Below are 22,859 nucleotides of genomic sequence, written 5' to 3'. Positions count from 1 at the left end.
CCTATCCTCTCCTCTCTCCCCTGTTTATCCTATCCTCTCACTCTCTCCCCTGTTATCCTATACCTCCCCTCTCCCTCTCCCCTGTTTAACCTAACCTCTCCCTCTCTCCCTGTTTATCCTATCCTCTCCTCTCTCCCCTGTTTATCCTAACTCTCCCCTCTCCCTCCCCCTGTTTATCCTAACCTCTCCTCTCTCCCTGTTTATCCTATCCTCTCACTCTCCCTGTTTATCCTATACTCTCCTCTCCCTCCTGTTTATCCTAACCTCTCCCTCTCTCCCTGTTTATCCTATCCTCTCACTCTCTCTCCTGTTTATCCTATACTCTCCCTCTCCCTCCCTCCCTGTTTATCCTAACCCCTCCCTCTCTCCCCTGTTTATCCTAACCCCTCCCTCTCTCCCCTGTTTATCCTAACCCCTCCCTCTCTCCCCTGTTTATCCCCTCCCTCCCCTGTTTATCCTAACCTCTCCCTCTCTCCCCTGTTTATCCTATCCTCTCCCTCTCTCTCCTGTTATCCTATACTCTCCTCTCTCCCCTGTTTATCCTATCCTCTCACTCTCCCCTGTTATCCTAACTCTCCCTCCTCCTCCTGTTTATCCTAACCTCTCCCTCTCTCCCTGTTTATCCTATCCTCTCACTCTCTCTCCTGTTTATCCTAACCTCTCCCTCTCCTCCTGTTTATCCTAACCTCTCCCTCTCTCCCCTGTTTATCCTATCCTCTCACTCTCTCTCCTGTTATCCTATACTCTCCCCTCTCCCTCCCTCCCCTGTTTATCCTAACCTCTCCTCTCTCCCTGTTTATCCTAACCTCTCCCTCTCTCCCCTGTTTATCCTATCCTCTCACTCTCTCTCCTGTTATCCTATACTCTCCCTCTCCTCCCTCCCCTGTTTATCCTAACCCCTCCCTCTCTCCCCTGTTTATCCTAACCTCTCCCTCTCTCCCTGTTTATCCTAACCCCTCCCTCTCTCCCCTGTTTATCCTAACCCCTCCTCTCTCCCCTGTTTATCCTAACCCCTCCCTCTCTCCCCTGTTTATCCTAACCCCTCCCTCTCTCCCTGTTTATCCTAACCTCCTCCTCCCCTGTTTCCCCTCCCTTTCTCCCCTGTTTATCCTATCCTCTCTCTCTCCTGTTATCCTATACTCTCCCTCCCTCTAACCCTCCCTCTCTCCCCTGTTTATCCTAACTCCCTCTCTCCCCTGTTTATCCTAACCCCTCCCTCTCTCCCTCCCCCCTCCCTGTTTATCCTAACCCTCTCTCCCTGTTTATCCTATCCTCTCACTCTCTCCCCTGTTATCCTAACCCTCTCCTGTTTATCCTCCCTCTCCCTGTTTATCCTAACCCCTCTCCCTCTCCCCTGTTTATCCTAACCTCCCCTCTCTGTTTATCCTCCCTGTTTATCCTAATCCCCCTCCCTCCTCTCCCCTGTTTATCCTAACCTCTCCCTCTCTCCCTGTTTATCCTATCCCTCTCCTCTCTCCCTGTTATCCTATACTCTCCCCTCTCCCTCCCTCCAGTTTATCCTAACCTCTCCCTCTCTCCCTGTTTATCCTATCCTCTCCTCTCTCTCCTGTTTATCCTATACTCTCCCCTCTCCCTCCCTCCCCTGTTTATCCTAACCCCTCCCTCTCTCCCCTGTTTATCCTAACCTCTCCCTCTCTCCCTGTTTATCCTAACCTCCTCTCCTCTCTCCCCTGTTTATCCTAACCTCCTCCTCTCCTCTCCCCCTGTTTATCCTATCCCTCCTCTCTCCCCTGTTTATCCTATCCTCTCCCTCTCTCCCTGTTTATCCTATCCTCTCACTCTCTCTCCCTGTTATCCTATACTCTCCCTCCCCCTCCCTGTTTATCCTAACCTCTCCTCTCTCCCCTGTTTATCCTATCCTCTCTCTCTCTCCCTGTTTATCCTAACTCTCCCTCTCCTCTCTTGTTTATCCTAACCTCTCCCTCTCTCCCCTGTTTATCCTATCCTCTCACTCTCTCTCCTGTTATCCTATACTCTCCCCTCTCCCTCCTCCCCTGTTTATCCTAACCTCTCCCTCTCTCCCCTGTTTATCCTAACCTCTCCTCTCTCCCCTGTTTATCCTATCCTCTCCTCTCTCCCCTGTTTACTCTCCCTAACCTCTCCCTCTCTCCCCTGTTTATCCTAACCCCTCCCTCTCTCTCCCCTGTTTATCCTAACCTCTCCCTCTCTCCCCTGTTTATCCTAACCTCTCCTCTCTCCCTGTTTATCCTAACCCTCCCTCTCTCCCCTGTTTATCCTAACCCCTCCCTCTTATCCCTGTTCTACTCTCTCCTCTCTCTCTCCCTGTTTATCCTAACCCCTCCTCTCTCCCCTGTTTATCCTAACCTCCCCCTCTCCCCTGTTTATCCTAACCTCTCCCTCTCTCCCCTGTTTATCCTACTCTCCTCTCTCCTGTTTATCCTAACCTCTCTCTCCCCTGTTTATCCTAATCCTCTCCCTCTCTCCCTGTTTATCCTAACCTCCCTCTCTCCCCTGTTTATCCTATCCTCTCACTCTCTCTCCTGTTATCCTATACCTCTCCCTCCCCTGTTTATCCTAACCTCTCCCTCTCTCCCCTGTTTATCCTAACCTCTCCTCTCTCCTGTTTATCCTATCCTCTCCCTCTCTCCCCTGTTTATCCTAACTCTCCCTCTCTCCCCCTGTTTATCCTAACCTCCCTCTCTCCCCTGTTTATCCTAACCTCTCCCTCTCTCCTGTTTATCCTACCCTCTCCTCTCTCCCCTGTTTATCCTAACCCCTCCCTCTCTCCCCTGTTTATCCTAACCCTCCCTCTCTCCCCTGTTTATCCTAACCCTCCTCTCTCCCCTGTTTATCCTAACCCCTCCCTCTCTCCCCTGTTTATCCTAACCCCTCCCTCTCTCCCCTGTTTATCCTAACCCCTCCCTCTCTCCCTGTTTATCCTAACCCTCCCTCTCTCCCCTGTTTATCCTATCCTCTCTCTCTCTCTCCTGTTTATCCTAACCTCTCCTCTCTCCCTCCCCTCCCTCTCCCCTGTTTATCCTAACCCCTCCCTCTCTCCCCTGTTTATCCTAACCCCTCCCCTCTCCCCTGTTTATCCTAACCCCTCCCTCTCTCCCCTGTTTATCCTAACCTCTCCCTCTCTCCCCTGTTTATCCTAACCTCTCCCTCTCTCCCTGTTTATCCTATCCTCTCACTCTCTCTCCTGTTATCCTATACTCTCCCCTCTCCCTCCCTCCCCTGTTTATCCTAACCCCTCTCCCTCTCTCCCCTGTTTATCCTAACCTCTCCCTCTCTCCCTGTTTATCCTAACCCCTCCCTCTCTCCCCTATTTATCCTAACCTCCCTCTCTCCCCTGTTTATCCTAACCTCTCCTCTCTCCCCTGTTTATCCTATCCTCTCCTCTCTCTCCCTGTTTATCCTAACCTCTCCCTCTCTCCCCTGTTTATCCTAACCCCTCCCTCTCTCCCCTGTTTATCCTATCCTCTCACTCTCTCTCCTGTTATCCTATACTCTCCCCTCTCCCCTGTTTATCCTAACCTCTCCCTCTCTCCCCTGTTTATCCTAACCTCTCCCTCTCTCCCTGTTTATCCTATCCTCTCACTCTCTCTCCTGTTTATCCTAACCTCCCCTCTCCCTCCCTCCCCTGTTTATCCTAACCCCTCCCTCTCTCCCCTGTTTATCCTAACCCTCCCTCTCTCCCCTGTTTATCCTAACCCCTCCCTCTCTCCCCTGTTTATCCTAACCCCTCCCTCTCTCCCCTGTTTATCCTAACCCCTCTCCTCTCTCCCCTGTTTATCCTAACCCCTCCTCTCTCCCTGTTTATCCTAACCTCTCCCTCTCTCCCCTGTTTATCCTATCCTCTCACTCTCTCTCCTGTTTATCCTATACTCTCCCCTCTCCCCTGTTTATCCTAACCCTCCTCTCTCCCCTGTTTATCCTAACCTCTCCCTCTCTCCCCTGTTTATCCTATCCTCTCCTCTCTCTCCTGTTTATCCTAACTCTCCCTCTCTCCCCTGTTTATCCTAACCCCTCCTCTCTCCCCTGTTTATCCTAACCCTCCTCCTCTCTCCCCTGTTTATCCTAACCCTCCCTCTCTCCCCTGTTTATCCTAACCCCTCCCTCTCTCCCCTGTTTATCCTAACCTCTCCCTCTCTCCCTGTTTATCCTATCCTCTCACTCTCTCTCCTGTTATCCTATACTCTCCCTCTCCCTCCCCTCCCTGTTTATCCTAACCCCTCCCTCTCTCCCTGTTTATCCTAACCCCTCCCTCTCTCCCTGTTTATCCTATCCTCTCTCTCCTCTCTCCCTATTTATCCTATACTCCCTCTCTCCCCTGTTTATCCTAACCCCTCCTCTCTCCCTGTTTATCCTAACCTCTCCCTCTCTCCCCTGTTTATCCTAACCTCTCCCTCTCTCCCCTGTTTTCCTAACCCCTCCCTCTCTCCCCTGTTTATCCTAACCTCTCCTCTCTCTCCTGTTATCCTAACCTCTCCCTCTCTCCCCTGTTTATCCTAACCTCTCCCTCTCTCCTGTTATCCTAACCTCTCCCTCTCCCTGTTTATCCTATCCCTCACCTCTCTCCTGTTATCCTATACCCTCCCCTCTCCCTCCCCTGTTTATCCTAACCCTCCCTCTCTCCCCTGTTTATCCTAACCTCTCCCTCTCTCCCCTATTTATCCTAACCCCTCCCTCTCTCCCCTGTTTATCCTAACCCCTCCTCTCTCCCCTGTTTATCCTAACCTCTCCCTCTCTCCCCTGTTTATCCTAACCTCTCCCTCTCTCCCCTGTTTATCCTTACCTCTCCCTCTCTCCCAAGTGAACTATAGTTCTGCTTAAAACCACACTGGAGACTGCACTACATCTGTCTTCCCTTGAGATCATTGTCTTATGATTATCGTCCTGTGTCATTTACATGGAACTTGCAGTCTTTCATTATTCAGTCACAACCCCAATGGTAGCAAATTACCTCCATTGTGTTTCCCAAGTATAGTGCCTGACTCCAATGTGTTCTGATTTAAGCAAGCATCACAAATGTCCTTTATTGGTCATTCAAAGTGGTCAATGCATAGTGTCTCTTTATAAATGATGGGGGAGTGGAAACATATGAGTTCTTTATCAGCATAACAGTCTCCGCTCTTGGCTGTAGGCAAATATCGTTGTTGTATTGTGTTGGTGTGCTAAGCTCACATGCAGACACACACACACACACACACATCACTTTAGGCATACCAATGAGAAAGAGGCTGAATGGAAGATGGTAGAGAGAGAGAGATTGTTTGTTAACTTATTTAAAATCTTATTGTATTCGTCACATACACAGTTTACAGCAGGTATAAAATGTGCTGTGAAATGCTTATGTGCTTGCTCCCTCAACATTGCAGTACATTAATAAAAAAGTCAAATAAAAAATAACAAGGTGTGGGCCTCCCGAGTGGCGCAGCAGTCTAAAGCACTGCATCGCTTTAGACTGAGGCGTCACTACAGAACCGGGTTTGATCCTAGGCTGTGTCACAACCGGCTGTGACCGGGAGTCCCATAGGGCGGCGCACAATAAGTCCAGCGTTGTCCGGCTTAGGGGAGGGTTTGGCTAGGGGGACTATAGTTGGCTCATCGCGCTCTAGCGACTCCTTGTGGCGGGCCAGGAGCCTGCAGGCTGATTTCGGTCTTCATTTGAATGGTGTTTCTTCCAACACATTGGTGCAGCTGGCTTCCGGGTTAAGCGCCGGGTGTTAAAAAGTGCAGTTTGGCGGGTCATGTCTCAGAGGACCTCTCCTGAGCCCGTTGGGGCATTGCAGTGATGAGACAAGATCAAAACTGGGTAGAAAAAGTTGAACACTTGCGCACAGGACCTACACACACAGCTTTAAGTACTGTTAAAGCTTCAGGCATTCTAAAGGAGTGTGACTACAGGAAAACACTACTGGCTCTATGGATACAAAGAACACAGTTTTTCAACTTGTCCAACAATGTTATGAAAACTAACCATCTGTACTGTTCAGATAACTTTACACAGATAGGCGTACACACTCCTCCTCCCTCCCATACCTTCTCTCTGTCACTTACTCACACACACACACACTCTTGTATATGCAGCCTGCCTTTGAAGCATCTCTGGGAGTCGCCTATTCCTTTTCAGTTCTTCCTGTGCCATCCACATTTGTGCATAGCCTAGTCAGTCGTCAAGTTGACATGACTAGCTAGCTAAACAGTGTTGTTCGTTATCAAAACCCAAAATTGCGGCTCGTGTGTATTTAAAAAAACGGCCCGCGACATGGGCACAAATCCGTGGCGGGGAAAAATAAAAATATATAGCTCTGGTAATATTGGGCATAGCTTTTACATGATTTTGGCTACAGACACATGGCCTTCAGCAATGTTACTGCGCAAGCATTGACTGTAGCTGTGTTTCGTGTTGTGTCCTGTGCTTAAAAAGGTCCGTTACGGAAACGCATGCTCTTAAAAGTTTCCGTGCAGTGAAGAAATGGTGACGCGATTAACGGTGTAAAAAAAGTACGCCGATAAACATGTAGCGCATAAATGCATTATTAACTCGCTAACGTTGACGGCCCTAATTTAAAGACATCTTAATTCTTTAAACCAGTCGTCCAATTTTTTTTTATTACTAAATAATTTTATCGATCAATTTCTGACCATCTTTATCAGACAGAAAGATGTTGGTGTCATCAGCAAACAATATAACATGTACACAATCAAAATTGTAATTAACATCAATTTTAAAATAAATAAGCTATGGGCCAAGGATCAAACCTTGAGGAATCTCAACAGGGCACGTTCTTTGAACTCCAAAACTGTGCTGTTGCACAAAACTGTTTCCTATTAACTAAGTAACTCCTAAACCAGTCGAGGTCTCTATTTCGAAGGCCATAAGTTTGTAATTTATGCAACAACAAAAAATGGTGCTCAATGCTATCAAATGCTTTTGAAAGGTCAATACTTACTTACTTACCTGTTTGTGTTTATTTATCTGTGCATGACTCAGCCAGTGGGAGGAGTCTGGGAGTGTAGCTGGTCTTGTGTTGAGTTGGAGCGCGTCTGCTTTGCTGACACTGTCTGTCTGTGTAGGGAGACGGTCTTTTCCAGTAATTGGCCAAAAGTCAGATGAGTAATGACCCTTGACCACAGCAGTTATAACTCTACTCCCTGGCCTTCAGAGCTGTACAGTCACCACAGTAAGCAGTATAGTACCCCCCACTGAGACAGACAGGACCAGGCATTACTCATGTCTACCATTCCATCCTATTAGCATGGTGGTTGTGTGTCTTATAAAATGTATACCGTGCCTTTAGAAGGTATTCACATCCCTTGACTTATTTGACATTTTGTTGTGTTCTCCCCCCATAATGAAAAAGTGAAAACAAAGTCCAAATTTGAGATTTTTGGTTCCAACCGCCGTGTCTTTGTGAGATGCAGATTAGGTGAACGGATGATCTCCGCATGTGTGGTTCCCACCAAGAAGCATGGAGGAGGAGGTATGATGGTGTGGGTGTGCTTTGCTGGTGACACTGTCTGTGATTTATTTAGAATTCAAGGCACACTTAACCAGCATGGATACCACAGCATTCTGCAGCGATAAGCCGTCCCATCTGGTTTGCGCTTAGTGGGAATATCATTTATTTTTCAACAGGACAATGAACCAACACACCCCAAAGCTGCATCAGATAACCTGGCCTCCAAAATCACCCAACCTCAACCTAATTGAAATGGTTTGGGATGAGTTGGACCTCAGAGTGAATGAAAAGCAGCCAACAAGTGCTCAGCATATGTGGGAACTCCTTCAAGACTGTTGGAAAAGCATTCCAGGTGAAGCTGGTTGAGAGAATGCCAAGAGTGTGCAAAGCTGTCATCAAGGCAAAGGGTGCTCAATTTGGAGTGTCAAAGCAAAGGTTGTGAATACTTATATCAAATCAAATTTATTTATATAGCCCTTCGTACATCAGCTGATATCTCAAAGTGCTGTACAGAAACCCAGCCTAAAACCCCAAACAGCAAGCAATGCATATATATAAATCAGATATTTCTGTATTTAATTTGTAATACATATAAAAAAACATGTTTTCACTTTGTCATCATGGGGAATTATGTGTGTTTTAATCAATTTGGAATTATGTCTGTAACACAACTAAATGTTGAATAAATGAAGGGATATGAATACTTTCTGAATGCACTGTAGCAGGCTGGTAACTAAAGTGTCTGGTTTCGAGGACTCTCTCTTTCTCTCTCACACTCCCTCTCCCTCTCCCTTTAGGATCGTAGTGAATGTGAGTGGAGCGCCCGTCCTTTGGCGTGTTGGAGAGGATGGCTTCCAGCGTTCCTCCTTGGTGGAGGGGACCATCATGTGGTTCCAGCAGGCCTCAGATGGACTGGTGGTCCCTGACCACTCCCTCCCCCTTGGACACAACTACTTCCTCAGTAAGGCCCCTCCTCCATCTCAATTTACTTACTTACGTAATCCCGTCTGTTCCTATGTGGAACAGAAGACTTCCCGCCACCTCAATACAACTGTTAAAAAGCATATGTAGGAATATAGGTTACTTTATTCTGTCTGTCCATTTGGTGGTAAATGTGCAGGTGCTATAGTGCTATCACCATTCTGACAACCTGTCATTGGTGCCAACTGTATTTTGCATTGGAGATGGCTATCTTCAACTCCAAGGGAATGAATCTTTGCATAGCACATATAGTGATAAAAGTGCATATTATACATATTCCTATTTAGAAGATACTCGTAGTTTATTAGTATAAGGTACCTTAAAGTCAGAGATATACGCCCCTGATCAAACAAGCCCATTGGGTAATTAGGATGGAATGGTATTCCATCATGTTTTCAATACTAACATTCACATTCTCTGCAGTGTTCAGTAATGGATCAGTAATTTGCATGGAATGTCAATCAAGAGCACAATATCCATACAATTCATAAACAGTATGATAATGGCTCATTTGTATGGGGCTGACGCACATAAACACTTGGCTCTGCAATTCAGGTTTGTTGTTTTTCCGCATATTTTATCGTTAAGTCTATTTTCAATGAGGAATGTTACAGTAACGTACGTCTGAAGGTTCGGTGGATTCCAGCAGGTGCGGCGTCGTAATTGGTGTCCTTCCCTTTAGTGAATCGTCTACTTGACCCCTGTGCGTGGTCTCCATACCAACACTGCTGTATTAGGTCTCAGCCTGTCTGTCCACTGACCTTGAGCTGGCTGGAGACACTCCGCCTGAGGTCCTGCGGCTCTGTCTGGGGAGTGAGGGAGGAGAGAGAGAATTAAAGAGAGAGAGAGAGAGAAAAGGAGAGAGAAAGAGTGAGAGTCGTTTTTCTGTCTATCGTGTTTGGTTGTTTACCCGTTAAAGACCCTGGATAGTAAATTAGTCATGTCCTTGAGAGCAAGGCTGCTGTGGAGATATGTGTGTGTGCTTGTGTGCATCTCACATAATCTGTCTCACATGCGAAAACATGCAGTCAACACAAACAAATGCATACACACTCCCACTCGTGCACGCATGTACCACATGTTCGTACATCTGAGACAGCTAGTGTGAATGAAATAATGGTGGCAGAGTGGATTGTAAAAATATATATATGTATATGATTCAACTCACAATTGTAAGGCAACCAGCTGCAAATTGTGAATTTGCTCACTCACAACAAAAAGTTTGTGTGTGAGCATTTTGTTGAGCAAACTTAGTCATATTGCAGTTGGTTGCCTTACAATTGTGAGTTTAATCTTTTTTTACAGTGTGCGTGCATTCAGGCAGGCAGCCCAATTCTAATATTTCCCCCTCACTAATTAGTCTTTTGACCAATCAGTTAAGCTCTGAAAAAGATCTGATGTGAAATGATCTGATGTGATTGGTCAAAAGACCAATTAGTGAAAATCTGCCTGTCTAAATGCAGTGTAAGTGTGTGTGTGCATGTAAGTGCTGCATCAGAGAGCAGTGACTTTGCATTTGTGAGTTTGTGTTGTGAGGAACAGACGTTATTGGGCTGACCTAACCAGAAAATGGTGAGGTGTTAGGGGACCAGCTTTTATAGGCGCCTGATTGGCTGCAGGGCTTTGCTGTGGCAATGACTCTCGTCCTGGCTTTGCTCACGCCTCATTGGCTCATAGCAGGTCCCTAATAACAGCTGTTAATCTTCACTTTGAGGCTATTTTAAAATAAAGGCTTCTGGTAGCAGTCTACTGTGTGTCACATGACACATAAATAACAAAACAATAACTAATCTATTTTGGTTTTGATTCATATTTGCTAGCATGGCCTTTTCCTCTCCATTTCTCTAATAGTTAGTTGCCAGGAAATACATTTCTCTTTTTCAGTGGAAGCTAGAGGTGTCTTATCTAGGCAATTATCTATAAGCAACCCCTCCTAGAACATTTGTCAAACACAAGGTGTTCTGGTCAATGTTACGTACGATGGTGTTAAGATAGAAAACTTGTGTAGAAGCGGACACGTTTGACCAAAATCTTCTTTGCAAGGAACCATTACTTCTCTCTACACCTTCTCTAAACACAAGGCCTCTGTCCCTACATCCATGTTGACCTCCCCTACTTTTCTCTCTAGTTACATTGGCAATATTCAATATTGCTCACATTTAATCCGTCTTTTCATATTTATCAAGGTGAACCAGCTAGGACCTTAGGATAAAATAAATGTTTTTTGATTGATCTTGTTTTCTTCTCTCTCCCGTTGTAGGTGTGCTGCGCGTGGGCACCCCCAGTGGCTCGGAAGTCACCCTGCGTCTCAATCTGACAGTGAAGGCCAGCAGCTGTGTGGAGCCTGGCAGCCGCTTCAGCGACCCACAATGCTCTGGGAAGGGGAAGTGCATCACCCAGCCCTCTGTGGTAAGAGGTCAGGGGTCAAATATGTGATGTCACCTGTCCTTGGGTTGGTGATTCAATCCCTTGTCTTTGGGCTTGATCCTGTGAACACTATTTTAAGGCTTAACATGTCACTTTCAATATTCAGAAAAATATTCAGATTTCCCCCCTCAATATACTGGTAATTCAGCAGAATATTGAAAGATTGCGACACTATTGTCTTGATGATACACTATGCGGTAACATAGCAACAGGAGACTGGGTGGAGAAAAAGATAAGCAAGACAGAATAAAGACCATACCTTATTGCCATGGGAACAGAGAAATATATAAATGTATTGTGGGATGGAGACGGAGTTCTTAATAATAAAGTCCTGCATCCCTACTGCTCCCTGGGGCTCCCCCGCTCCCTGGGTCCCTAGAGGCATTGCAGTTAGAAGAATAATTACTGCAGCAGAGAGGAGTAGAGAGAGGAAATGGAGAGAAGAGAAGTGAAGAGAGGGAGAACAAATAAGAAAGGGAGAAGAGAGGAAGGGAGAAGAGAGGGGCGAGAGGAGACGTGTGTTAGACTGAGGGCCTGCTAGCTCTTTCCCTCCCGCCTACAGGTGCAGTGTTAGAGGGTGATTTAGCACACCACACTTTGGGGAGCTGGGAGGAAAAGGGCATGGGTGGGGTTTAGAGGACTAACAATAGAGAATCCCAGGGTTGTACATCTCAATTGAGCCGCATGTAGCCCCAGTAACCAGAACCATCCCAGTGATAGACAAAGTGTTGAGCATTATGTTCCACAATGTTATCTGACCACTCAGTCTCATCAGTTTTTCTTCTCATCACATGAACCCCTATACTAGTCACATATAGAGCCATGAGTTTATCCTGGTCAGGTCATGTGGTTGGGAGAAACTGGCACTAGTTTTGGTACCTATAGTCAGTCAGTGTGTGACAGTGACCCCTCTGACCTCCAGAGCACCTTCTTCTGTGAGTGTGAGAATGGTTACTCTGGAATCTTCTGTGAGGAGTTTGATGCCTGCCACCTCAAGCCCTGCCAGAACTACGCCATCTGTAGTGACCTGAGGCAGGGGGACGAGGGCCGCAACTTCACTTGTATCTGCCCTCCAGGTAACTACTGTGTGTTTGTGTGTCTGTGTGTGTGTGTCTGTGTGTACATGCGTGCATCACAGGAGGCTACTGAGGGGAGAACAGCTCATAGTAATGGCCAGAATGGAGCAAAGAGAATGGCACCAAACACCTGCAAGCCATGTGTTTGGTGTATTTGATGCCATTCCACCGATTCCGCTCCAGTCATTACCACGAGTCTGTTCTCCTCAATTAAGGTGCCACCAATCTCCTGGGGCCTGCGTGTGTGAGTGTCTCCAAATGAAATAGGGGACGCAGAGAAGAGTCGACCCTTTCAACTTGTCAATTAGATATATTTCGGGCACGGACCAGTGAGGGCAGCTTTGAGCCACCTGAGAGGATAATTGCCTTGTTATAGAAGCAGAGGCTGGAGCTGTTGTTGATGGCCAGCCACATCTTATTAGAGAAGAGTGATTACAGGACTGTGGTGGTATGCCTGCCTGACAGACAGACAGACTGAGGGCAGTGGGTTCTCACAGGCTCATCTAGAGCAATTTGGAGACCGCACTACATGATTGATGGGTAGTAAGGTTGGGGGTAATTGGCTAGATGCAGGACTTGTTGACTTGTTCTTGGAAGAGTGAGTGTTCTGTTTTGAATTGACCTGATGAGCTAATGAAGATGGACAGTCATGGGGAAGTGTGAGACATAGGGTGGCCTGTGTGTGTGTGTTGCGTACATTTGTTTTTCTGTGTGTTCTTGTTATAGCGATAGTTGGATGGTTTGCATGTCAGTGCATAAGGGTTGCGGGTGTATGTTTGGCTCCTTCTGTGTGTGTTTAGGTTAAATGCTATGTGACACTGTGTTTCGTCTGTGTGCTCCAGGGTTCGAGGGTGGTCTTTGCCAGTTGCAGGTGGACCACTGCCTGTCTCAGCCCTGCAGGAACGGGGCTACCTGCTCCAGCAGCCTGGCTGGACCCAGGTGCTACTGCCCTGAGGGTAGGTACTTTATCATAACTCTGCCCTGAGGGTAGTAGGTACCCCAGTACCAATAGCACAGCAATGCTCTGAGTGCAGACCATTGCCATAACATGTACAGATCCACAGCAATGAACAATAGCAAGGATGTACTGCACAATATCACGTTGTTAAAAAAAAAAAAAAAAAAAAAAAATTCAGAGCCTCATTAGCTGGTTGTGTGTGTGTGTTGGACTGTCCTGTGTGTGTGTGTGAGGATATCCTAGTTCCGATGCCGTTCGTTTCTGTGCCTACTCGGTGTTTATCTGTGCCAGACCGTTGCTTAATTTAAACTTTCCTCCACTAGTCTAATTAGTCCTCCTAGCCCTAACGACCGGCTCTTCCCCACATGGGAAATCTACGCCCGTGAAAACTAAATTCTGACAAACACAGTACTCCTAAATAAGGGCATGCCAATCCACGCTTTTTATAAATACGCACACCCACACAGACACTGCCATGCGAAACCATTCCGGAATAATCCTCTTCGAACACATTAATAAAACAACAGAGGTATGAATGTAAAATCTGGTCCAAAAAATATGGTACATTTCAGGTACAATTCCCTGCGGTCACTGAGTTCTGATCCACAGTCTTGCTAACAACGCAACTCGGATTCAATTATTAATCTTACACTGTTGGAAGAACGCCAACGCTGACCAGAATTTTTTTATCCATCCACAGCAGTTTTTTCCTTTGGTTGTTTTCACAGAAAGATCATGGTTGTGGTGCAACAATGGGGGTGGAAACTGCTTCAGCACTTGGTAATTAGTGCGACAAGGAGGTGTGTGTGTGAGAGAGAGAGAGAGAGACTAAATATTGAACAGGCTCGTTAGGTAATCCTGCCATTTGGAGCTTTTTTACTGGGTTTCATGGCAATTAGCCTATCACATTCTCGAATTGGTGACCGCAATCAGCCAGTGGAGGGTGAAGAGGAGGCACCTTGCCTCACCTCTACCTCTGTTTATACACACACACACACACACACACTAGGAGTGGGAGCGGACAGCTCCACACTCCTGTCCATCTGATTCCCATCCAGTCGTGAGAGACTGAGCAGGAGAGACGTCAAGAATGTGTTAGGGTTCACAGTTGTTTTCTGGCAGGTGAATGTGAGGGCAGCAGTATAGCAGAGTTGTATTCTACAAAGCAGGATTATGGAGTTAGCCAACTAAGTTGTCTACATATTCTGATAACTTTTTATTTTGTAGAAAGATAAGCTTTAAATGGGCATGGTCTAATTGAATTGACAGACAAATAGACATATGTTATGTCATGTAAGTTTAGCTTTTTAAATTAGCTATAAAATCAATAGTTATTTCTGTTTGCTTATCAAGGTTAGCTGGCTAACTAATTGATCCTGCTTTGTAGCATACCTCTTAGTACAGAGACGTTGTGAAGTGCTAAAGAGATGACCGACCTGGAATTATGGTGTGTTCGTGAGGAAAAGACACTCTTGTACTGTTGTTAATTTACCTCGACTGTCTCATTTATTTGGAGAAGAAATTACAAGTATCTTTACTCTAGATCCTCTCTTTAACTATCACTGTCTCCGGAGACACATGCAGTGAAGAGCTTTAATGATCATTTGGTTTCATTTGGCTGTGCATAAAGTGATGGATGATGACAATAGCAGAGGCAAGCATAGCAGAATCACGGCTTATGATCATAAAATTCCACTGCTGAAGGCAAATGGCAGGTGAGCAGGCCTGCAGTTTGTACTAGTAGTAGTTCGATAGCAGAGCAGTATCATAAACATGACAAGTTGGGTTATTAGGTGTCATGTCCATTCATGACCAATCATGTCAGATGACAGAGCGGCTTTGAGCCCTGGCCAAAAGTAGTGCACTTTATTAGGAAAGCAACAATATCTCATGGTTTTACCAATTTGACTTCAGATTCAGACTTTTATTCACGTTTCTCCAAATGTCACATCTTGAAAATAAGGGTTGGGATAAGGTTAACACATTAACTTTAGGCATCCATTCTGAATGGTTGAGTTAAGGGTTGGGATAGGGTTAAAACCAGACTGTAGAAAATGAGTGTCTACCACTGGAATCGACCGCGCAATCGGATTCAGAGTCATGGGATTGACGTCCTCAGGACATGGACAGACGTTCAATTTCAAAGTCAATCTTGAGCGATCTGCTCGATGATATATGGGTACCATTTCAGACACAGCCAGAGCCTCTTGAGGAGGTTGCTCCCAGCAGTCCTCCTAGCTCTCGGTCTGTCCTCTGAGGTCTCTCTCAGCTCTGGGACTGGCACTGTCTCCAGTGAGGAACAGGAGGGCCGGAGGTGCTATATTTAGACTCCTAACTCTATTGGAGTACAGCTGCTCTGCTAAAGCTGCTCTCCTTTCATATCAGAGCTCCCCTGGGAATCTGGTTTAGTGTGCAGGCTTGGTAAAGTGTGTGTGTGGTGGAGAGGGGGTTCCTCTGTGTTTGTGTGTGCATGCATATGTGTGAATGGGTGCACTCGCGTGTGTGTCTTTATCATGCCTGCTGACCCATACCCCCTTGTGTCATAGCGACTTATGAGCTTGGTCTTGGGGAGAGTTGTCAGCATGATCAGAGGTAGGTGGGGGGGGGGGGGGCATTCTGCCATACCTGGGCCATGACAGTAAATCTCAGTAAGACCAAAATAATTGTGTTCCGAAAAGGTCCAGTCGCCAGGACTACAAATTCCATCTAGACACCATTGCCCTAGAGCATACAAACAACTATATACAGTTGAAGTCGGAAGTTTACATACACCTTGGCCAAATGCATTTAAACTAAATTTTTCACAATTCCTGACATTTAATCCTAGTAAGAATTCCCTGTCTTGGGTCAATTAGGATCACCACTATATTTTAAATGTGAAATGTCAGAAAAATATTATTTCAGCTTTTATTTCTTTCATCACATTCCCAGTCGGTCAGAAGTTTACATACACTCAATTAGTATTTGGTAGCATTGCCTTTAAATTGTTTAACTTGGGTCAAATGTTTCGGGTAGCCTTCCATAAGCTTCCCACAATAAGTTGGATGAATTTTGGCTCATTGCTCCTGACAGAGCTGGTGTGGTCCCATGGTGTTAATATTTGCGTACCTTTGTTTGTACAGATGAATGTGGTATTTTCAGGCGTTTAGAAATTGCTCCCAAGGATTATCCAGACTTGTGGAGGTCTACAATTTTTTTCAGAGATCTTTCCTTTGATTTTCCCATGATGTCAAGCAAAGAGGCACTGAGTTTGAAGGTATCCCTTGAAATACATCCACAGGTACACCTCCAATTGACTCAAATGATATCAATTAGCCTATCAGAAGCTTCTAAAGCCATGGCATAATTTTCTGGAATTTTCCAAGCTTTTTAAAGACACAGTCAACTTAGTGTATGTCAACTTCTGACCCACTGGAATTGTGATACAGTGAAATAATCTGTCTGTAAACAATAGTTGGAAAAATGACTTGTAATCATGCACAAAGTAGATGTCCTAACCGACTTGCCAAAACTAGAGTTTGTTAACAAGAAATTTGTGGAGTGGTTGAGAAAATAGGTCGGAGTCATTAAAACTATGTAAACCTTCAACTTCAACTGTACACCTTGGCCTAAACATCAACGCCACAGGAAACTTCCACAAAGATGTGAACGATCTGAGAGACAAGGCAAGAAGAGCCTTCTATGCCATCAAAAGGAGCATAAAAGTTGACATACCAATTAGGATCTGGATAAAAATACTTGAATCAGTTATAGAATCCATTGCCCTTTATGGTTGTGAGGTCTGCGGTCCGCTCACCAACCAATAATTCACAAAATGGGGCAAACACCAAATTGAGACTCTGCATGCAGACTTCTGCAAAAACATCCTCTGTGTACAATGCAAAACACCAAATAATGCATGCAGAGCAGAATTCGGCCGATACCCGCTAATTATCAATCTAGAAAAGCAACGTTAAATTCTACAAGCACCTAAAAGGAAGTGATTCCCAAACCTTCCATAACAAAGCCATCACCTACTGAGAGATGAACCTGCAGAAGAGTCTCCTAATCAAGCTGGTCCTGGCGCTCTGTTCACAAACACAAACACACCCCACAGAGCCCCAGGACAGCAACACAATTAGACCCAACTAAATCATGAGAAAACAAAAAGATAATTACTTGACACATTGGAAAGAATGAACAAAAAAACTGAGCAAACTAGAATGCTATTTGGCCCTAAATAGAGAGTCCACAGTGGCAGAATACCTGACCATTGTGACTGACCCAAACTTAAGGAAAGCTTTGACTATGTACAGACTCAGTGAGCGTAGCCTTGCTATTGAGAAAGGCCGCTGTAGGCTGACCTGGCTCTCAAGAGAAGACAGGCTATGTGCACACTGCCCACAAAATGAGGTGGAAACTGAGCTGCACTTCCTAACCTCCTGTCAAATGTATGACCATATTAGAGACACATATTTCCCTCAGATGACACAGATCCACAAAGAATTTGAAAACAAATCTGATTTAGATCAACTCCCATATCTACTGGGTGAAATAAGCGTGCCATCGCAAGATTTGTGACCTGTTGCCACAAGAAAAGGGCAACCAGTGAAGAACAAACACCATTGTAAATACAACCCATATTTATGTCTATTTTCCCATTTGTACTTTAACCATTTGCACATCGTAACAACACTGTATATATTCATAATATGACATTTGTAATGTCTATTCTTTTGGAACTTCTGTGTGTGTAATGTTTACTGTTCATTTGTATTGTTTATTTCACTTTTGTATATTCTCTACTTCACTTGCTTTGGCAATGTTAACATATGTCTCCCATGCCAATAAAGCCCCTTGAATAGAATTGAATTGAGAGATGGGGTCCTGATGCTCAGACACTGAGCCAATCTCCCTGACAACAAGGCCCAAGGCAAATGCCACCATGCAGCAGGGTGTGAGAACTGTGCAGTGCAGACGTATCTTGCTACAGAGATAAAGGAATCGAGCTGTGATTTCCCTCCTTCCTATCTTCACATCCTCCTTTTTGGCACCTTTACCTCCCTCTTGTCATGTCACTTTTTCTACTACACCTGAGGTGATGTGCGGTTGTGTGTCTATATGTCTGTGTGTGCACATATAGGGGGAGTGAGCAAAGTCAAAACTCGACAATTGCGGCTACGGTTGAGGTTTGGGATAGGGTTCAAGTAGGAAAACGCAACAATGAGTGCCTAGCAATGTGATTGAACCCACAATCCTCTGAGTTGTAGAGCGCAGTTTAAAAGTCATGAACATTCAAAATCATGTTTTTCATGAAATTGGATGATATTTGAATAAAACCCAAATCAAAGTAATGACTGTTTCTTCTACATGGATGAGTTTTGATCATAACGTTACTGATCCCCTCCCCCATGTCAAACACTTGGATTCAGGTGACCCTAACTCTCACGTTAATACACCAATGGTAACATAATACTCTCTTACCTAGTTTAAATAAGTACTGCCTTGTACAACATTTGACTGTAAGCGTGTCAGCAAATACAGTATAATTACAATTTTACACTTCCATCCATGGTGAAGATACTTACCGTATATGTCTCCCCTTTCATCTGTGTCTGGTGTTAGCTAGTTACTGGCTAGCTAGGTCTTCATCTGTGTCTGGTGTTAGCTAGTTACTGGCTAGCTAGGTCTTCATCTGTGTCTGGTGTTAGCTAGTTACTGGCTAGCTAGGTCTTCATCTGTGTCTGGTGTTAGCTAGTTACTGGCTAGCTAGGTCTTCATCGGTGTCTGGTGTTAGCTAGTTACTGGCTAGCTAGGTCTTCATCTGTGTCTGGTGTTAGCTAGTTACTGGCTAGCTAGGTCTTCATCTGTGTCTGGTGTTAGCTAGTTACTGGCTAGCTAGGTCTTCATCTGTGTCTGGTGTTAGCTAGTTACTGGCTAGCTAGGTCTTCATCTGTGTCTGGTGTTAGCTAGTTACTGGCTAGCTAGGTCTTCATCTGTGTCTGCTGTTAGCTAGTTACTGGCTAGCTAGGTCTTCATCTGTGTCTGGTGTTAGCTAGTTACTGGCTAGCTAGTTCTTCAGTCAGCATGGAACAAAAGAGCGGGAAGGGTCGTTCAAAACTCATGTTTCCATCCATCCAAGTAAAGTCATACCATATGAAAGAAAATCATGACAGCTGAGATGGAAACAGGAAGTGTCGGTACAATTCTCTAAATGGAGACAGATAATTTGTTTGTTTGACATGGTGGGATCTTTTTGTGTCTATAAAATGAACTATGTGAGAAATGGTGGTGGAAATGCCTTTTATGTGCAAATATAGATATAATAACCATCATATCGAAGCAGTGGTGATTTTAGCATGTAAATCATGGTGGGTCAAAGTGCATGCCAGCAACGCCACAACACAACACTAAACAATACATGAATTGCACTATAATGGTGACAAGCGGTGCCCACAAACTGTTAGGTCCTCCATAAAGCTGTCCCAACAACAGAGCTTTCTTTCCAGCACCACAGAGTGAATCCTTACCACTGCTGGCTATCAGCGGAGCCTTGTCTGGCAGCGAAACAGTTCATTCAGCCTCGTTTACTGCCTTTAAAAACAAAACGGCTTATACGGCTGACCATATCTCCCTGGCATATTACATCATTTATGCAGCAGCATACAATACATTTTTGGACTCGCCTTGTTGTTCGAGGCAGTGCTTCGTTGGAAAATTGTCATCAAAGATTTACAGTTCTGAGTTGGATGACTGTTCAAAACGTATTTTCCCAGTCTGACTTCCCAGTTGATATGCTTGCGGTTAGCTACTGTCACCGATTCCTTCCAAACAACTCATTGTTGAATTTGCAATTTCCAACTTGTGTAATGTTTATGTCCAATGGCCGATGAGCACCGATACGTTTTATCTATAATTTCTCTTCATTATTTCTCTTCGTATGACAAGGATTAAAAAGGATTTTCCAGTTGATTGTCGTCTTGATTTATGATGATGACTGCTAGCTAAGATTTTGAAAGTAAGATGTTGACTTGATCAGTCCAATCAAAGCTACTGTAGATTTGACGTAATTTTATCTGTGACCAATGACCTTGAGCCTTCTTGGAAGGGCACTTCTAATGTAACTCGATGGCAGCACACAAAGGGCTCACATCCTTGATGTCTACCCTTATTAAAGGCGGGTGACGTAGTGTCCCCATGAGTGACAGAACACTGAGCCAATCACGGTTCAATGCTGAGCCAATCACGGTACAATGCTCCTATTTTCTGCTGGTTTGCCCCACCACACAAAGCACTGAGCTAGGCTGTAACACCTGCATTTTTGAGCTGCCTGTTTGTACACTGCTTTATTAACTCAATTATGTGTGTGTGTGTAATATATATATATATATTTTTACATTGTTTGCAAACTGATATGTGACATGTATTAATGGCAAAATAACAGGCAAGCCCCCAAAAAAAAGACATAAAGACAAGCTCTTTCATGTGTTAATAAAAACAAAATCTCTCATATACAAAAATAAAACATTATATATCCTCTTTTTATTTTTTTCGCCACTGTATTGAAGTAAACTTAGAGTCACGTGATGATATGGTGTGTTGTCCTCCCACTAAGACTCGGAAACCATGCAGTTTATTAGTCTACAGATGTTATGATGACAGGGTGGTGAAAGTGCATGGTGATCTTGATGCTCCTTTCCAATAAATATCGAGGGTCTTATTCTGGTGACATGATGATCGCTGCTTGACTGCCATTTGACAAATACAAATATTTTCCTTCTTATCCATAATAATCTCATGTAGACTAGCCTACTGTACTCACACAGCCTACCTGCACTGTATCTGCGAGCTGTCGGCTAGAGCGCAGGTGCCCAGACCAGAGTAGGCAAATTTGCTATTTAAAGCAATCGTTTTTCTGACACAAACTATCGGTAGAGTGTAAAACATATTGAACTGTAGATTTTGATCCGGTACATGAAAACCTAAGTGAAACATGTCTTTGTGTGTTCACTATGTCATCACATACTGATTTTTCTCTGCAACAAGTCTGTTTGGTGGAAGCACACCACTGGTAATTTTTTTGAATATTCTCATGATAATTTGTTGCCAGTTGGATGGAAACCGAGCTAGTGATGCAATTTTAATGTAGTTTGAGTTAATTGCGTATCACCAAATTAGCTTGAGATGATTTTACTGCTCACTGCGTCCAAGTTTCTTGACATAGGCATTTCAAAGAGCTGTAAGTCAAGGCAAGCTCATGAATATAAGCTCCCTGCCCACTCAGGGTGTCTTTTCAAACTTCCTGATAGTTGGCCATGAGAGAGAGTCCTTTTTCTAAAATTGTGAGCATTTCTATCCCCCAAAATATTGTGTGATATTTTAGTCACTCTAAAGTTTATTTTTTTATTTTTACATGGGACCTTTTTCTTCAGGACCTTTTAAGTCCTCTATCTCCATCCACAACGCGCTAGCAAGCCGTGAGCCTGCTCGATGGTAACAGGCGCTCACGTTGCCCCTAGTGACTGGTATTGAATGTATCTCCCGACGTCCAGGGGACCTGGGCAAACGTCTAATTCTGCAGTCTACCTGGTTTGACCTGGCTTTTCTACTCCCACTAGCCTTCTACACCCTGATGCTCTTATGAGAAAGACTGATCATAAATTGAGGTCACCCTCAATCAAACCTCCACTTTGTCACACCTTCTGTAATCGCTGCCACAATCTCTGCCACTCTCAAGGTGCCCTCCTTGCCGCTTCCCTCCACCCCACCCTCCCCTCTGTCCTCCCTCCCTCCTCAGGAGAATGGTGTTTTTATCAGGATCATCGCCATGGTAGCGCAGAGAGGAGACTGCATTATTGTGAAGAGACTGTGTGTGTGTGTGTGTGTATATGAGTGTGTGTGTGTGAGCATTTATGAGGGTGTTTGTGTCAGCCTATGTATGTGTGTTGGCCTGTGTGTGTTACACAGTCAATATAACCCAGGAGCATGTTGATTGTGTCAGTGATTGTGTAAGTGTGTGTAGTTCATCGGGCTGATGAAGATAGGGTCTGCTGATTCATTTGCTGATTCATTTGCAGGGAGGACTCAGGATCAGGATCATCCAGACTGATGGACATTATCTCACTGTCACCTTAGAGAGGGAGGAATAATCTGCTGGAGTCACTGGGTTTCTGTGTGTGTCTCAGACAGATTATTTTCTTTCTTTCTCATAGATTATGCATGTATGAACTACACATGGACACATCCAGCCCAAAGCAGGAGGTTTAAAAAATACTTACTAGTCGCCAAAGTACCGGAGCATGTCTTTAAGTATGTGCTTGCTGGCTTGTGTTGAAGAACAGTGCCTGTTTGTTTGTGGGCGGGAGACTGGGGACGGGTTTGTGTATGTGTGAAGACAAAACAGACGCTGTAGGCTACATCCCAGTGAGACCACAGAGCCACCTCAACACCCACAATGGGGTCCTTCACACTCCCAGAACCCCACAGCATTCCTGCCACCAGACTAGATGCCCCCCCCCTCTTTCTCGCTCCTCTCACTCACTCTTTTTCTCCCTTCATCTCTCTCAGGGTATCAGGGCAGTATGTGTGAACAGAGGGTGGACCCATGTGCCTCCAGCCCCTGCCACAACAACGGGAGCTGCTTTCCCCAGGGTCCCGGCCTGGGCTTTGGCTGCAGCTGTGCCGCCGGCTTTACCGGCCCAACCTGTGCCCAGTTGGTGGACTTCTGTGCCCTCAACCCCTGTGCCCACGGGATTTGCCGCAGTGTGGGCACTAGCTTCAGGTGTCTGTGTGTCCCAGGTGAGCCATTCTGTGTCTGCGTGCGAGCGTGTGTTAGTATGGGGGGTAATCTGATCCACCTCCCATTACCCACACTATAGATGAGCTGTAAAACTAGCCAACAGATTGAATCTCCCACAATACATATGATATTACAGTGAACCTGTCACATGTAACATACAGCATCTTAAATTAGCATTGTTACTACTC

The 22,859-nt window shown here is 45.1% G+C and overlaps 1 protein-coding gene across 1 annotated transcript in view; it reads left to right on the top strand.

Moving 5' to 3' along the window:
• The window catches only part of LOC115136907 (delta and Notch-like epidermal growth factor-related receptor), a 90,060-nt gene that overhangs the window by 58,762 nt on the left and 8,439 nt on the right, over positions 1–22,859 (top strand). Inside the window, exons 4-8 of the mRNA XM_029672813.2 lie at positions 8,249–8,412; positions 10,693–10,841; positions 11,782–11,935; positions 12,778–12,891; positions 22,440–22,670. Coding sequence (XP_029528673.1) covers positions 8,249–8,412; positions 10,693–10,841; positions 11,782–11,935; positions 12,778–12,891; positions 22,440–22,670 — 812 coding nt within the window. The remainder of the gene's footprint in view (positions 1–8,248; positions 8,413–10,692; positions 10,842–11,781; positions 11,936–12,777; positions 12,892–22,439; positions 22,671–22,859) is intronic.

This window comes from Oncorhynchus nerka, linkage group LG11 (genome assembly GCF_034236695.1).
Source record: "Oncorhynchus nerka isolate Pitt River linkage group LG11, Oner_Uvic_2.0, whole genome shotgun sequence".
Taxonomy (NCBI): domain Eukaryota; kingdom Metazoa; phylum Chordata; class Actinopteri; order Salmoniformes; family Salmonidae; genus Oncorhynchus; species Oncorhynchus nerka.
Note: the sequence above shows the minus strand (reverse complement) of the source record. Positions and strands in the feature narration are given on the sequence as shown.